Source organism: Gambusia affinis, linkage group LG05 (genome assembly GCF_019740435.1).
Source record: "Gambusia affinis linkage group LG05, SWU_Gaff_1.0, whole genome shotgun sequence".
Classification (NCBI taxonomy): Eukaryota; Metazoa; Chordata; class Actinopteri; order Cyprinodontiformes; family Poeciliidae; genus Gambusia; species Gambusia affinis.
The window spans coordinates 15,875,565-15,893,759 of record NC_057872.1 but is presented as its reverse complement, the minus strand read 5'-3'; the positions used below and the strand labels follow the sequence as shown (position 1 = coordinate 15,893,759).

Here is an 18,195-nt window from a genome sequence, read left to right as displayed (position 1 = left end):
TTTCACTGAACTTCATGTTTGTGTATCGGGGCAAAATGATAATAAAATAATGAAGTGGGTTTTTTTCTGTAAGGTCCCTGGATTTCGTCCAGTGTGGTTACAGCGTCAGACTGTTAGTGAAAAGCAAAGACGGGGGGGCGAAAGCCATGGACTTTTTTTTTATTTTTATTTTTTTTACCGACTTCACTGCTGGAACACGGAGCTGTCCGTTAGAGTGACCACAAAGTGAACTTCAGTCCTGGGCTGAAATTGCAGGGCGTGACAAGCAGAACGGTTTCAGAACCACGTCGGGGTGAACAGCGCCATGCATCTCCGTCCTCAGAGACAGCCTGACTGACTCAGCTGCAGCTGGTTCCGAGCTGCTCTTTGACACAACCCGCTCGGAAAAAAGACCCTTTTATCATCACTAAGGCTGCAGCAAAGCGAACCCTGCCTCCCCCCTCTCCTGAGCCCGGGGATGTAGCCCAACAGTGTGACGCGTTTGCTTTGATTGACGGCATCAAACTCCGATACACTGAAGTGGGGGAGAATGCCGCACACTAAGCTGATGTCGGCGAGAAAAGTTTCTTTGTGCGCGAGCAATGCTAAGCATATACTGGTGGAAGAAACTGGCGCGTGCAAGAGGGTGTGTTTGAGAGTTACTCAAGCACAACGTGGAGCCGAGTGATCCCCCTCTATCCCAGACCCACGCTTCAACTGGGGCTGTATATTATACAGCAGAAAGGAATCAGCACACACACACACACACACACACTGGAGAGAGAAATGGGAGAGAGAGATGGTGAGAATGAGTGTGTGTGTGTGTGTGTGCGTGCGTGCGTGTTTTGGAGAAAGAATGAACCACTTCAACCTGCCTGCGCGGGAGCCCGGTAATAACTACCAGGCTGTTCCTCTGGATGGATTTACCGTCCCTCCCACCGCGCACCGCAGATTTTCGTTCACAAGACACCTGATTGTGAAGCCAATCAATACAGAGGGGAATTAGACAAGTAGGCTATGAGATTTTGTTTTGGCTTTTTTTCCAGCGTCCTTCGCTTTTGGATGTGCGTGGAATTTAAGAATGCGCACCTGCGGAGAGTCTCTGCTTTCCTTGTTTTCTCTCCTCACTGAGAAGTCCGATTTGCGAGCTGTCGCAGCTATAGGCTACACTTTACTGGACTGGACAGTGGAGTGGGCATGAGGAGGCGAGAGGAGGGTTGAAGAGGAGAGTGTGTGTGTGTGCGTGTGTGTGTATGTGTGCCTCGATGAATCCATCTCTTTCCTCTGGCACTCCACAGGCGCTCACCCATTTATTCCAGCCTGACCGACGGACAGCATGCCAAACGCAGACTCCAGAGGAAGAGTTTGGTAAGTAACGACATCCTAGTTTTTGATCTATTCTGTTTATGCCCCTGTCCCACAGCTATCCCACAGAACGCTATCATGCCTCATGTTTTTCCCCACTTCTCATCAGAACACTGGAGTGAGACGTTCACACCTGCAGTATCCCCGAGCAGGACCGGGCATCGTCCGCATCTCAGATCGGTGGAGGAGGAACCAACTGCCACTCGTTTAATGGGCCCCAAGCCTCGAGATTCCCCCGGGATGGCGTGTAGTGCGTGTTACTACCTGGTTATCAGCTCCACTCACCTGAGCAATGGACACTTTCGGCGAGTCAAGGGTGTCTTCAGAGGACCACTCTGTCCAACTGGAAGCAGTGACTCACCGGTAGGAGAGCATGCTGAGTGAAGGAAAATGTGCATGTTTTATTGTCTTGTTTGTGGAGAAACTTTTTTCACTATTTGGACATGTAAAGTACTCTAAAGTAAGTAAGTGAGGCTATTTTCTGCCTTTTTTTTAAATTGGAGGGCTGAAAGCTGGACGTTTTATGGTAAGGACGAAATTAGCAAAAGTCGGGTTTCTAACATGGATTGAGAAGTAAAAAAACAAAAACAAAACAATGGAAAGGTAATTGTATTTCTGTCTTTGTGCCCTGTCCCGTTATCTAAAGGTGCTGTCTACACATCCTTACAAGTTCTGTGTTTGGGGGTTTTCTGAATGGTAATAACTAAAAAAATAAAAGCCCCAAAATCTGTAGCCTCAATTTAAAATATATCCAGAACACAGACCATAGTAAATTAAATTAAATTAAATCTATTAAATGTAGTTACATATTCACTTTGCACTTTTGTTTCTTATTTGCTGTAAAAAGAAAAATAGACTTCGTACTTCAAAGATTGATAAAAAAAAGGGGGAAAAAAGATGAGGAGTATGTAATTTGGATGTTAAAAAAAATAAATAAAAAAATAAAAATTGTAGGAACCCCACAAGGGTGTCCTCACAAGAAACTCCTGAAGTTACCTGAAGGTAGGAGAGATTAAAAATAAGAATAAAAAGCTCATCAGACCCAGTAACACCCTAATACAACTGCAGGGTTGATGAGAATATTTTTTTGTGCACAGTGATAATTTCTTTTCCTGAGCAATAAAGTAGCGTTGCCCCCCAGCCCCCCTTTGTGTGTAAGACAGAAGACCAGAATATTTTTATTTCAAAAAGAGGAAAAATTGTGTAGTCAAGCATGAAGCCATTGTCCGCTACAGTCCTTTTGCTCTCCTTTGGGAATTAAATGAGTCAAATCACATTACTTCTGTGAGGAGGAAATGAGTTGAGCAGACAAAAATAGGCCTAATTACCTCTAGTCTATTGTTTTGGTCTGTATTGTTTGTCGAGAGTGTGCAAGAAAGAAACTCTTTTTGTGTCGACGGGGAATATTAGCCCCCAAAGTTGACTGTGTCCAGCGTCCACATCCGTGGTCTGTGGTGTAAATCTGGAGGAGTAAAGTCCAAAAGAAGGAAAAACGCCCCAAAAATAGCAAGATATTTTGAACCATGTTTATTTAGCTGAGTTGTGAGTTTGTGTGAATATATCTGGGTACATCATAAGTAGATCCAGGAGCTTCTCGGAGGGTCCTGGGTAATCACATATTATTCATGAGCTCTTAATGTGAGATGGAAAAAAACTGGCACAGCTGATGACAAGTTTGATGAGAAAGGAGGAAAGAAGCAGCTGGTATGTGTGTAACTGTGTGTGTGCGTGCACAAGTATGTGCGTGAACACGAGTTATTACCAGTCTGCCATGTTCTGCCTGCATTGACTGTGTGATGGGAATGAGCGAGCGGTGCAGACGGAGTCGGACTGGCGGAGAGACACGCCAATAAGTCACGTTCACAACCATCCCGGCAAACTTTAACACACTTTCTCAAACACGCGTAAAGAGAGAAAACGATATCTAGTTAGACCATCGGTGCATATCAAGTCTTTAGATGCACACTGCACAGTGCATATCTCACTTCCTGCAAATTAGGGCCCGTGTTTGAATTTCATCATTCCTATCACCTGTCTCAGGGCTCCTTCATCTACTGAAAAAACATCAAAAGCTTTTTTTTTGGCTACTCCTGTAACAGTGTCTCCTCTCTGCCTAATTTATCAGAGAAAGTCAAATTTCTAAACACTTGTGGCTCAGTGGCACATCTAAATTTAGAGGTGGATGCAAAGTTTTCAAAGAGTTGCTAATTCAAAAGTGTATGGAACGATGTTTGAAGATTCTCGGTGCATCTCTGAGAAGAGGATTCCCTTAAAATGTGCCACAGTTTTGGTCAAATCTGTGCCCAGTTGCAGCAAAACAGGAGGGTTTACATTTACAAGGACTATTACATTCATTTCTGAAAGTGTCTCTATACCATCATGTCCAACACTGTATAAAGAATAGACATTAAGTATTTTATTTACATCAATCCGTTAACAAAGCCTTCCTCTTTCAAGGGGATTATGGTGCTAAAACTCAGCCATGTTTGTTAGGAACTAAATTAAAGTTGACAGTTCTAACATGACAACATTTGCAAAACTTACAGGAAACTCTCTCAGCTAACCCAGAGAAACATCTTTACTGCTTCTTATACACAATTTAAAAACCAAATTGTACCCACCATGGCTGTAGTTATTCAAAGAGCAATGAGAGTTACTCAAAATCTCTGAATTGTCAAGAACAAATTTTAAAAATGTCCCAAACATTTAAGAAAACAAAATTTTAGCAAAGTCTGGCAAAAGGAGATTTCATATTGACAACCATTGGTTGTTTTTTACTCAAGTATGCAAAAAATATTTTTATTGTGAAGAGTGTAAATTGTTAGACCGATATAGAAAACACAAAACGTAAAAGTGGCGATCAAGCAAAACCATTGACGTGATACTTAAAGGAGCTGTGGATCTAAAGATTCTCTGTTCAAGGTCTGACCTTGCTTTGCTTTGCTTGACAAAAATGCTGACATCCTGCAAGGGTGTTGCAGGCTCAACTGAATTTGACCTTTAAATGAAAATACAAATTTAAGCCATGTCTCATACAAATTGCTCTATCCAAGCTGTGTTTTTCAGGTGTTGTTTGTTTTAGGAACATCAGCTTCATTTTGCTAATGAAGCAAAATGTAAATATGGGAAGTTTTTCTATGTGTAAAATGCTGGCTTGGTAGGTATGGAAGGTCCAAAGGTAGAAGAAAAAAAGATGCTTTCAGATTTATCTGTATTAGCGTGGACAAGGTGCGATATATGAACCTGTCAACATGATGAACAGTCTGTGCTTGTGGTTGAGCAGTCGAAAAGTGACCCCTTGTTTTAGGTGAAGTGAGGAGGAGGGATTTTTATGCAGCTTTTCAAGGCGGTTAAACGTGCTGAGTAGCGTCTTTTTGCTGCCGTGGTTCCAATTCTGGAAAATGCTACAACAGACAGTTGCTCTGTCGGCTGTAGAGCAACTGTCAAACGGCAAATCCCATCTCACAGCTGGGATTTGCCAAGGATAACTTCTTGTGTTTTCTCTTTGACAAGACATTGCAGAATGAAAAAAAAATAAAAAAAATACTGGACACTAATAAGTGCTGAACAGCAACCATTTTCCAACTCCAGGACATATTCTCTTGTGTATGTTAAGAGTGCTCTGTTGTGTTATTTAGTTAGCCTCCTTGGAGTGTGCTCTTTTATGTCAAGGGTAAGTTTTTTTTTCTTTTGCTCATGACTGCTTTATCACCACTAATTAGTAATTATTATAGGTTTGTGAGACGTGTCTAAATTTTGGATTCTGTATGTATATTATCACCTATCACTAGTGAGTCATTCTTCAAACTCTCATTAACACTTTAAAGGATTTTTTTGTTCCTGGCGTCAGCATTAATGGACGACAGGAGGAGATAGTAGAGAAAAAGGTGTCGGAAAAGGGAATTGTTTCACGTCCAATGGATTGCTAATTTCAGACAGATCCAACCTGATACGCAGCCAGCCACTTTCTGTCACTTCTGTTCTCTCTTTGGAGCCTTTCTTCCTAGACAAAACCCACTTTTTCCTCACTAAAAATGGGAAGAATTACCAACAGTAAATGATTTAGAATATTGAACATTTTTTCATACATCAAAGCTCTCTGCAATTGTCACAGATAATCGTCACATTCAGTTCAAGTCTGTGTTGATGGAAACTAAGCATTCAGCTAAGGGAAGTCAATTGTTTCTTCACATATGCTGTTGTCAGTTGAACCCTAACTTTCAATGTTTTGTTGTCATAAGTCACCAGTCATATTTACATCAGGAATTGCGAAGCTAATGCAGCACAGAAGGTCTTGGCCACCAAAATAGACAAAGGTGCACTATGTTTCATAACAGATTAAAAGCTAAAAAAAAGAAAAAAGACATAAATAAATAATCTTGCTAACTGACCTAAAACAAGAAAAGTCAGATTTAAGTATAGAAAGTGGAGTTGTGTGAATGTGTCTGTTTCCAGTGTACCCAAAGGTCATGGGTATCTGGACTATTTTGAATTAGTTTCCATTTAATGCCAGGAATCAGTAATCAAATCTAGCCATCGAGGTCTAATTTTTTAATTGGGTGCAACCAAAAACAATGTCAATAGAAGGGCATCTAAATAATGTTTTTGCTAGAGAGTAATATGATTTATGAATCAACAAATCTTTCAGAAGTAACTGTTTGTAATCACCAAAGTGTCTTAAAGTAGTTTAAAGTCTTCTCCAGAAACTTAAATGGGACTTTTAGGTTGGTGTGACACTTCCATCTGGACTATGGCTTGTCATTTGGAAAATAAGCTCAGACATAAACAAAGTGATTGCAGTTTTTACATGCTACAATCATATTCTTATTTTAAACACCCTATCTGCTCCCACTAGGCATTTTGTAGTCGAAAGACTGAATTGGTGTATTTCTTTGAGAGCAGGCTGGTCAAATAATAACCACATAGTTTTATGGATGCTTTTCTGCATACGAAATCCTAACAAACCATGTAATATTTTTAGTCAAATGAAAACCAGACTCCCTATTAGCATGCCTTGTGTCCATTCTGCCACCCCAGACCTGTTTGATGTACATTTTACTACAACTGCTTGAAGAGGAGGATTTCAATTCATAATGTCATACAGTGTCAAAGCGAGTGGAAATGGGCTCGTGTGTGTGTGTGTTTGTGTGTCTCTCCCTTTGCATTTCACTGTTGTGTTTTTATTGGCTCCAGAGGGAGCTAAGCAATGTTTATGTAAATAAGGCTTCATTTGAACATATGCCCTAAACAATTACCTTGAAAAAACTATTCAGCAGCAAAAGAGACTACAACGTTCAGAGTGAGTCATGTTGCAAGCTACAAATATCAGGCCACTTATGAAGGAGCAGAAACAAGCAGAGCCAACAAGAGGGCCATTTGGCAGGGCAGTCTGAGCATCTAATTGCCACTTTTAATTAAAATCACAATTATGAGTGATTGAGGATCAGTATCAAAAAGCTCTCAGCAGAAAATCTGGACATTCATTAAGTCTTTGTCCCGTTACCAACAAAGTGACAAAGTCTTGACTTAAAAGGTAGAAAATGTTTACCATAAAAGCCCAGAGACAGCTGCTAAATAATGAGTAGTTCCTGTTTCACAGTCAACACCTGTAATGTTCACATTTATAAAGGCTAATGGCAATGCACTTACCTGCTCACCAACTTGGCCAAAAGGCCCTGGAGGAACAGATTGAGAGAGCACAGGTAAGTGCTGCTGAATGCTAAAGTCCTGTATGACTGCGCCGTTCCTGCTGACCGCTGCAAAGTGCTCCTGCTGATCACGGCTAATGTCCTCCATCACCGCACACACTCAGCGCTTTGGAGATGACATGTAAGCAAGTGTGTGTTGGGGAGAAAGGTGGATAATTTGGACAGATGGGTGAGAGGGGATGATGACAGGGAGGAGGGGGAAGAGGGCGGGAGAGACAGTTGGCATCGGTATTAAAACCCTCTCAAGCTTTTATTGGCATTTCATTTAACTAATAAATTAATTAGTGCCTCATAGCATAATAACCTCTGCTTGATAAGTGAACTGGTTCCCCATAGGAGAGGTGCTGTCTGTGATCTGTTGCTCCAGTTGTTTTTCCTTTGCTTAAAAAAAAGCTTGTCAGCTTTTTTTTTTTTTGCTTTGCTTTCTATTTTGGTATATTTTCACTCTGGTTACAAAGTTTTCTAACCGTTTGTTTGTGCTTCGTTATATAACTTTTGAAAAAAGTTGCTGTTTGAGGTGATGTAACCTGCAAGTCTCTCAGCAACAACACAGCATGTCCTCAGGCAGATGCAAACATCTTAAACATCATCCGTATATAGTTGTATTTTTGAATGTAGATTGTTATAGAGATGGTGGTTGATTCTCTATAAGGTTTACTGATAAACAAATCCATTTTTTTTAATTATTTTTGTCAAACAACATTTTTTCTACAGATGCGACCTATTAGTTTAGGCTTTAGAGAAGGATCTTAGTCTAATTTTTGGTCACTCACGTCCAGCCACAGCTCCTGTCCGCAGAGGGGACGACGCACCTAGAAACGTCAATCTACAGGAAATTACAAGACAGCGTAGCCATAAACGTTCAACATCCTCCAAACTTTTCCTGTCAAATCTGGTCTAATTATAACAAAAATTCACAACTGAAAGAAAACTGAAGGATTTATCAGCAGAGGACAGAGTTGAGGGAGGTCATGTCTGCAGGTGAAACTGGATTGGAGAACAAACCGAAGACTGGCTGCAGCTGCGGCTTGAGGTGTGTTCCTCTAGTAACAGACCCGTTTACTTATATCAAAGTGATGGAGGGCTGCCTGGCCCAGAATGGAGCGACAGATTTAGGCTGGATATTTTCCCCTCTCTGCCAGCAGCACACCAAGCTTTTTATGGAGCAGCTTTATGAATACATAGTCAAATGTTGCGTCAGTCACAGTGTAGCTGATACAACTTGGGGACACACACAAGGGTATACTTACTAATTGCAAGGGCAATTATGCATAAGATAATAATAATAAAAAAAAGGTTTATGTAGCATTAGTAATAGGCTACATTTTTATTCCCTAACAGGCCTATTTTGGAGGAAAGAAATCTTGCCCATAACAATGGGAGATATTAGATATGGCTGATTGTATTGTACTATCTGTGGTTTAATGCACATGTGATACTTTCTGGTACTTACTTTTACATTCCTTTCTCTCTTTTTTTATTTTTATTTTTACTTTTCCTATAGTTTTTGTTATTTTGATTAAAAAAAACCCTCTGGGAATCAATAAAGTAATCTTTATCTAATTTGTGGTCCAGTTCTGAGTCCCACCTTCTCCTTTGGGCCCTGGACATCTGACCCCGCTGGCCCCCTTGTCTATTTCCCAGGGCTACTCTGAGAAATTCAGCAATGAGATGAACTGTAGTTCTTCTACGGTATAACATATCTTGATAAGTATAATCACTGTTGTTTGCCCTGCAACTTAAACCAAAATCAGAAAACTCTTCTTCTTGTGGATTGTGTGCAGGTCCAAAGTCTTAATTTGACATAGCTTTAAATTAATCTCATATTTGCTAAAAGTGCTTTGTTGAGAATGTCGTCAAATTCATGTTGTGATTCATATTTACTCTGTTTGGCCCTCCCAAAAAATTTGCCTTGGATGTCAGGAGATGAGCGTAGTTGGGAAGATCTCCATACAAAGCTACTCTGATTATAAAATAGCACAGTCGAAGATATTTTAGTCATTATTGCAATATTCATGTCAGAACCTGCTCTAACAACATAAAAATAAAAACGAGTTTATAAAAGATTTAATTATGTTTAAAAAATTACCTTTTAAACTTTTAATTGAACATTATTCTTCACTATGGCAACACAAGCAGACAAACCACCTCTGTCATAACCCCCTTGCAAATAGTAAACACATAGCAGATGGCAATCTGTGGTGAATCCCTAATTGGAGAAATCAAAACCTATCTCTCTTAATTTTTTTCCAAGGTTACCAGTGCATTTTAGGCCATCATTTTAAAGTGTTATTGTTTACCTTCCAACATCAAGAGCCCCAGTATCTTTCTGACTTGTTTTAAATTCACATTTCTGTGGGCCTGTGGTCATCTAACCAGAGAATATAAGGAATTTCCTCAGACCAGAGTTAAAACCCCAGGGGAATTTGTACTAAAGGAGCCTTTCTCCAACAGTGGAATTAATTTCCCTCTCTTTTTAACACTCACAGTCTTTATTTCTTTACAAAGATGAAACGTACCTTTTTAATCAGATATACTTTTAGTGTAGCAGAGCTTTTATACAATCGATTTTCTTAATGTCTTCTCTACAGTCTCATGTCTTTGATGTTATCTTGATGCATTTTATTATTTTTATTCTACATCACTTGTGTTGTGTGTTTTGTATCAGAGAAATCTATCGTAAAAACGTTACCTATTTAGGTTGATATACATCTGTGTATCATCTAGCTATGATCATCCACTTCATTTGTTATTATCTGTCAAAGCACAGAGTATTTCTTGTATGACCTTCTTACCCACTGCAGACTACAGTGCACACTGTTCAAACTGAATATTCTTAATTCTAAATTTATCCTTTTCCAGATTGAGGTTATAATGTGCAATGCATTATTAGGGAGCTTCTTACTCAAGAACGTAATCTAAAAATATTGACGCAAGCCTAATCAAAGCATTTTTTTGCCTGTAAATATGCAATTCAAATGAGAAACGTGGCTTTATGAATAAAAAATAATGGTCACCTGTTTTATTTTTGCATGTGCACAGCATATTCCCGGGGAAGCACTCTAATAGCCAGCTTTATTGATCACTCTGGGAAAAAAAGAAAATTTGCAGTAGTTGCTACTCTGGTATCCTGCAAGCATTACATATTCACAGTTGCTAAAGTTATAGCTAATTTATCAATTTACCCCTTCTAAAAATGCTTATAACATATATAGCTGTCAATTTTTATAGTTCAAACTCCCAATATTATTTAATATGCATTAAGTGGAAACCAACTCAGCTAACACGTACGAGCTTCCTTATTTCTGCTCTTAGGGGACACAACCAATCAGGGCCACGTAAAATAAAAGTGGCTTCTTCAAATAATTTGGAGCCACTTTCCACAAAAAATGGAGGATAGGTGAGTCAGAGAACATTGAACTGCAAGCAGTCGGGGTTACACACTATTTAACAGAGATTATGATGACATGAACTCTAAAATTATTCTCAGGATCTTTGGAAGCAAAACAGGCCCACAACAACACAGATCCTCCACCATACTTAGCAGCAATCAAAAGATGCTGTTCCACATATTCATCAAATGTTCACACCAGACCCCTCTGGATTGTCTATTACCAAAAAGTTCAATCTTAAGCAAATCTTAGCATCCGCAAAGCAAAAATATCCAGTTAAAGTCCCAGTGGAGTCCAGAAAATGTCATGTTTATGCTGGTGATGGTTCAGCAGGAAAGACTGTGAAGCTTAATTATGGAATAACCCCTTAGCAACCAGTTGCCATGTAGACAGCATCTGATCCTTAGTGAGACTTTGTGACCTTAGACTTTACAAGATTTTTTTGTTTTCTTTACTTATTATTCATCTTTTGATCCTCAGTGTGCACGGTGGCAAGACAAATTTGTGTCAAGAAGTCATTTAAATTCTTTTCCTCTGCTTTGCTTTCTCTCCTGAACAAATGTACTCAAATCATGGTTATATTAAACATTTATGACATTTTTTTGTTTGACATTATGATGCTTTATTGAAAAAACTTTTTTTTTTTCCCAATCTGCTTTGAGATTTTTCATACCTCTCTCCCAAGTGGTCCAATGAGAGTGGAAGGTGCTGCATAATGGCCACAAATATTCATGACCGGTTAAACTGACTTGCATTGACACGGAGTTTCTTCGTGCAAACTTGTTTGGAAGGACTGAGAGTTGGCCAGATTTTTCACATGAAAACATGAAGACAGCCTCAGCTGATTTAAATATTTCATCATGAAAGGTCCAAACATCTTCAAAGTTTTAGAAGTTGCATAAAGTACACATAAAACTTTGTGGATAAACTCACTCCATGTTTTATGAATTCTGTCATAATTCACAGTTTTGTTTAAGCTCTCCCTCATGTTTGTATTTAGATCTAGTCTTTTGTTTTTTTTTAGCTCTTTTTGTTGAAAGTTTTTCTTCTATCTTATGTGTGTGTTTTGGTTTATTTTCACAATGTCAGCCTTTAGCTTTTGGTTAATTACATCCTCTGTGTTTCCATTCACATTTTCCTGTAAACAGTCATTCATCCTTCACACAGTTTCCTGCTGCTCCGCCGTCTGTTGCTTGTACTCAACTGGTGTCCATGTTACTCATTAGATCTCCACATTATTTCAGCTTCTTGGTTCTTTCTGTCACTGCTGGGTTCTACTGTTGGTCTGGTCCTGGGTGCCATGCTGATTTTCCTTTAGTCTCTGTAAGCTTCAAACTTTAAATCCTGCATTCAACTCCCCACCATGCATCTGAGAACATCTTTAAGCCATTATGGTCCTTCTCAACTGCCTCCAAACACGAGACTTTCTGGTGGGAAAAAATACAGAAGGCTCTCTTCGAAAGCCTCTAACACCTTAGCAAATCATAAATATATCCATAAGTATAGTCACTGTAACTGATAGAAAGGCAAAAAGGGACTTTTGACATTGATATTTGTGAAAGGCTTATGCAACAGCTTTGGTTCCTTGTTGAAGAAGGATGTACACTGATAATACTAATCAAAGAAAACATTTACTGTTCTGTAATCATTTTTTTGTCTGTATTTCCATCCAGCCTTTATCTAGTTCCTACTTTCCCCAGACAAACCTGTTAGTCCTTCAGAGGGTAAACCAAAAATATAATCTATTCACAACTAGTTCTGCTTTCATAATGTTTTATTACCATTGTAGAGATGCCTGCTTCATTTCCTATCAGAAATACACCTCTTGGTTTAATGTGATTTACTTTAAATTTATGGGTTATTCTAGAATAACTCGAGTAGAGAATGGAAGATTTTTCATATAAAACCAACCTTTACCTACTTTTTAATTTACTTTAATTTAAATTAAAAATGTATGTTTTTTAGATGAATGCGTTTTATTTTTCTGCTGACTTCCTTGACAGAACATTGCTTAGCTTTCAGCCTGCAGCAACGCCTCTTCCTCCAGACTAGGGGCACGCCAACCACCATCAGTACTGATTATAGAGGACTGTTTCAGTCAACCTCTTCAAATAATCCAACCTAAACTTTACAACGTGTGCATTCTAGTGTTAGATCTGTGTGTTGAGTGACACACGAGCTAACAAAAGACTTACTCATGCACGCTGGCGGCAGGCGCAGCAGATGGCCAACCTCTCGTTTTGCACATCACCTCAGGACAGATGTTTGTCTGTGTGGTCATTAGTGATCACAGCATCAGATAATCACCTGGAGACACACTAGCATATAAACACACACGCCCACACACACACACAATTAGTGAGTGTTTGATAATTACAGGATGCTCGATGAACCATCTGGAACACAAACTAAGGCAGAGATGAACTGATTTGCTCAAAAGAAAATTATAATCCCCGAATTCTTATGGTATCAAGAATATGTTTGAAATTACGTAATCAACTGAAATTAAGTAGTAAAAAATTCTGAAGAGCTTTAGGGTTCTTTTATTTTCTTGAAGCCACTTGTCCCTGTACTCTGAAACTGTGTAAATGTTTGGGTTTTTTTTGTTGCTTTTCTATCAAACTATCGTTTGCAGTTATCATCTATAATTTTCCACATCCATTTCTCTAGCCAAAACCTTTGCTCTCTCTTCTTTCTTCTGACACCTCTCACTGGTCTCTCCTTTCCCTTTTCATCTCATCTCCGAAGCCCATTCATTTTTTAGCAGGTCAAAGGTGCAGCTGTTTAGGTCTTTGAATCATCTGTGTGAATGTGTGAGTGTGTGTGCGCACAACATGGCTGTTTGGGTGTGGGTGAGGAGACTAATATTGAAGTAGCAATATTGCAGAAAAGTCCTTGAAGGAATGAAAGGGTAGTCAGGGTGTGCTTTATTTGATGGTCAGTTTTTCCCGCTCTTCAATAACCTCAATTTTCACATCTCCATTCTGCTCCTTCTTCTTCCTCTTTTCGGTCCATCTGGATTCACGCCTTCACATAGTAACGGTTGTGGAGATTACATTTATTGCTCCATTAACCACAGCTTGCATATTTTGATGTGCCTTCATGCACGCCCATGTGTGTGCTTTGCGCGCATTTGCACCTGTGTGTTTCCAGTGCCCGCGTATCTCCACCGCTGACACCCAGGCCGGGGTTAAGAGCAGCTCAGACAAATTAATTATCTCTTCTCTGGAGGAGAGATGACTCACAGTGCCTTCTGGCAGAGCAGGAGCCCAGGAAATACTCCCAGCCTATCAGAGACCGAGGGGGCTCCTTCTGAATAAAGCAGTCTGGATTTCTTTCCCGGCTCAATCTTCACGTCACATTTTTCTCCCACTTTAGATGTTTCACGAGGATTATTTATAAAAATGAATGTGTCTGAGAGAAGTTGAGCAGCCACTGCATTTATAGATCAAAGCGGTGAAGGAATTTTAATGCATATGAACAAGTTTTACTTCTCTTGAGATTGAGTTCGTTGACATAAGATCAAGGCTTTTATATTTTGCATTGCTGTGCCTTGGATAGAATAGGCCACTATAGCAAGTTTCACTAGATGCAGGAAAATTCTCACCTATGTAGCATTAAGTCAGTTCAAATAAATGGAAATTACTTATTTACTGAATGTGGAACTCTCATATCCACTACTAAAGCATTGAATGCTGCATATTTTCAGTGTAAGTTGCTCTGCAATGTTGAAATTATGTAAATAAGAAGTCTTCAACTATGCTCCGCTGCAGCAAAATGTACCTAACCCCAACACAAATGTCATATCAATAACAAAATAAACATTTACGTAATGTACTGTTAAGCTGTATAAACGCTCAGTCTGCACTGATGAAGATTTGGTCACCATGATATGCTTAATGTAGGGAATATCTGCTTTCTTATCAATTTAGCTAATTCTTTCTCTCTCTGTCTCTCTCCACATAGGTTTAAAACAATAATAACGAGAGAGTTATTATATGAAGAATTTGGACACTTTGGGTCACTCATAGATAATATAAACACAGAATGTTCCTTTTAAGATCACCAAGTGTGTTCTGAAGATTACACTTGGTGATGACAGCAAAAGTAATGACAGAGCAAAACATTGTGAATTTTACACATGTAATTTGAATGGCTATCCACTATACAACACAGGGAGGCATCAACACACATATTTCATGTATGACATAGGAGTTGATGTTCTACAAAAGGCTTTTCATTTTTTCCACATTAAGGTGAACCAAAATTCATGTTAATGTAGGAAACCATGAGGTAGCGTTTTAATAAATTGAAAATTGCTTTATAATGTCTCATTTAAAAAAATTCACAACAAAACCTTTTAAGTTTTAGGACAGTTTTCTGAACTAGTCTGAGATCATGTTAAGAATAAATTATTAGATAAACACATAAAATCCTCCTGAATAAGAGGTTCTTAGGAATTTATAAATGCATTTATTATGGGGGATTTTGCTGAATCATGAAGTAAAGCTTTTATGTTTCTGCTGGTTCAGCTGTATTCTTGTACTTGGGATGCTCCATATTTCCTTCTGACCCCTGACCAACTTCCCTGAGTAAAAATAGGTGCTGTGAAAGTAGAAGTGAGGTTCAAGGATTCACAGTGATAAAATGGGCATGACAGAACGGTAACGGTTTGAAATCTCTTTGCATCTAAGTCAGTATTATTTACTTAATTTAAAACTGAAGGGGAAACCAAAAATAGCATTACATGTTGCATTATGATATTGCATGTATTACCATGTACACTCGGTCTAGAATGCGCTCATTTTTATGTATCAAAGCGGATAGGACCTACTAGGATAGTGAAGGGCTGGTCATGCATCAGCAGAAATAAATCAAATTATACAATTTTTTACCTCCACCAGCCTCGAGAGCCGCGATCACACTAATAATTCATGCTGTTTGCTTCCACCAGTCTTCATATTACCCGCCATGGTAAAAAAAAAAAACACTGCTGCAATTACCATGAGATGCAGCGCTCCTATGTTTAGCAGATTGAAGATGCCAAGAGCTCAGCTTAGGTTAGCGCTGTGCAGAATTGTCCTGGCTGCATGCTGCCAGGATGGCAGGATCACAGCGGTCTGCAAGCAGCCTCCAGCTACCAGCCACCAGTCCTTGGCAAACTCTTTATGTGGGCAGGGTGCCTGACTCTGCTGTCTGTTTGTGTATGTATGTTTGCAGTGATTGCATTTCTGCGCTTTTTGCTCAAGTCTGCTTGGTGGCCTTCTTACCCTTGCTGTGAGGTATATTCTTAACCCTGTGGTACAGGATTAGTCATAACGGAGAATGGGAAGACATAGAAACAGCAGCAGGGAAGGGGGGGAAAAAAAGGGAAAGAAATAGCACAAAGATGAGGAGCAATGTGTGGGTGGATTGTGAGCAAAAAGCTTATGCATGGCATGGGTACTCATCAATTTACCCGAGATTCCCTACTTTTCCACTTCCGCAAAACCCAGAGGCACAGAGTACAAACACAAAGTCTATGAGATCCTGCTTTTGTCTGCCTCTTTTCATTTAACAAATATAATTCTACATATGCAACACTTCTCCATCTAAAGAGAAACAGGAAAAACATATTGTAGCATTTTGACCTTCATGTATTATGTTGTGGCAGCTAAGTGCTTTTCATGTAAAAGTGCCAAAATCCCTTCTTTAGTTTTAATGCAATTTGTGGTCATATAACTACAATTCAGCTCCCCTGAGTTAATATTTTTTAGAACATTCATCAGTTGCACTGTAGGTTTTTCAGTGTAACTATAGCATCTGGAGGCTATAAATGTGAAAGAAAAACATTAATGTCTGTCTATTCTTATTTGCAAAAACATTAAAGATTTAGTGAGATTAGTGAACGTGGCTTGTTTTTATAACAAAAACACCCTTGGTAGTTTTCCACTACTGTACGGATATTAAAATAGTATTAAAACAAAATTTTGAAAGAGGAAAAAAAAAGTTTCATAATTTGGCACAATTTGATTGGTTAAAATATGAAGTGAATTTTGTTCTTAATTAGAAGCTAAAAATTGTAAATAATGAAGGGGAAAAGTGGAAAATGTTAGAACCTGTCCTCAACATTTTATATGGCCGCCTTGCCTTAGAGACTTAGAGATAACCACAAAAAAATCTTGACTTGTATGTCCAGAAATATCAGACACAAACACATACATAGAGAGGTGCAGTGCCCTTTTCTGAACACTTTGCTAATGCTTTTGATTATACAGAATATAAAGAAACTGTTATTAACCTGTATTGAGGAGAGTTGGTACTTTAGTCTCATATGATCCAGCTGGTTTAAAAACCTGAGCAGTTTTGGTTTATATTGTTGTAAATCTCAACAAAGCTTTTATATGAGATGGTGGACCGGTTTTCTTTGTGTCCTAGAAGACTAAACCTATCCTAAACCTACATCCAGACTAAAATAGCAACAAGGTATTTTCAGTATGTGGCTCTATATGTCTGGAACAAGTTGCTGAATATTTTGGCTCCATGAACACTTTCAATGAGTCGTCAGAGGTGTCATATCAACTTCGAGGCAGAACATCCAATGTGTGTGTTTTCGAAAAAATGGAAGTTACTCCTTTTACAGAATGATGAAAGAAAAAATCTATGAGCTTTGCATGCATAGCTGAAAGTGGGTGAGTGTTTGCGTTTATGCAGCGGCATGTGAAAAACAGCAGCGTGTGATTTATGTAAATGAGTGTCACCGGACGAGAAAGGAGGAGGAGGCAGAATTCCCAGGCCTGATGAGTGGCTTAATGATTCATCAGCCCAGGCTGAGGCAGGCATCAATAATGGATGACAGAGTGGGTCATGCAGGATTGCTCGCCCCTTGATTAAAGCGCTCCACTGCTAAACGCCTCACTTCCTCCCTATTCTTACCTTCTTTCCATGGGGATAAATACAGGAGATGTATTGCACATGCACGCCGTTGCACGCCTGCACATCTGGTCACACACATGCCTCTTCCTCGATCTCTGCTTGTGCAGCCTAATGTCATCTCACCTCTCACATGCTTAATAGGCTCTCATCCCTTCCTCATCTCCTTACCCTGTTTCTTCAACCTTAATCCAATCTTATTAAATGTGAGACATCAAGAGAGGAGTAAAAGAGAGGAGCAAAAGTGGGCAAGGAGAACACCAAATGCATTTGGTCTAAACGGAGAAGGAAGCTTTCTCCTTGGAGATAAGAAAGAAACACAAATGTTCATGGCCTCTTCTTCTGCCACAGACTGGAAAGAGTCATTCCTCCCCTGTGTCGAGCTGTAAGCTATATGTGGCTGTTAGTGCGACAGGACAAATCTCTGTCTATTAGGAGATATAAACCTCTAAACCCTGAGCTACACAGCCATACATACTAATGCTGCCATGCAGACGGTTGGCGAGAAGTTAGAACGACGGTAAAGGAGCTAGGAAAAGAAAGGGCGGTAGGGAACAGAGGAAGATTTAGATCTGAGAAAATCTGCACACAGCATAAGATCCTATCCACCACAGAGTAGCAGAACAGCAGGAAAGCAAAGAAAAAAAGGCCCTACGAAGTTGGACAAAATTCATAGAGTCTGCATGCGTGTGCCTGCAAACAGTTAATTTCCTCTTCAGAGGTGTTATTAGTCATCCATGCACTTGTGTAATCTGCCTGGAACAAGATCACTCACCTTTATTGGACACACTTGTGTTATCCCCCTGATATAGCACAAATGAACCACACAAAGAGAACAA

General features: G+C 39.4%; 1 protein-coding gene across 3 annotated transcripts in view; it reads left to right on the top strand.

The window, feature by feature from the left end:
• The first annotated feature begins 534 nt into the window (after positions 1 to 534).
• The window catches only part of LOC122831488 (G patch domain-containing protein 8), a 50,476-nt gene continuing 32,815 nt past the window's right edge, over positions 535 to 18,195 (top strand). The window contains exons 1-3 of one of the 3 annotated variants that reach the window (XM_044117707.1): positions 797 to 989; positions 1,278 to 1,347; positions 1,454 to 1,707. In XM_044117707.1, the coding sequence (XP_043973642.1) occupies positions 1,555 to 1,707 (153 nt within the window). In that variant the 5' untranslated portion in view covers positions 797 to 989; positions 1,278 to 1,347; positions 1,454 to 1,554. Of the gene's footprint in view, positions 1,348 to 1,453; positions 1,708 to 18,195 lie in introns of all 3 variants that reach the window. The other 2 variants (XM_044117705.1, XM_044117706.1) reach the window with 2 other exon arrangements.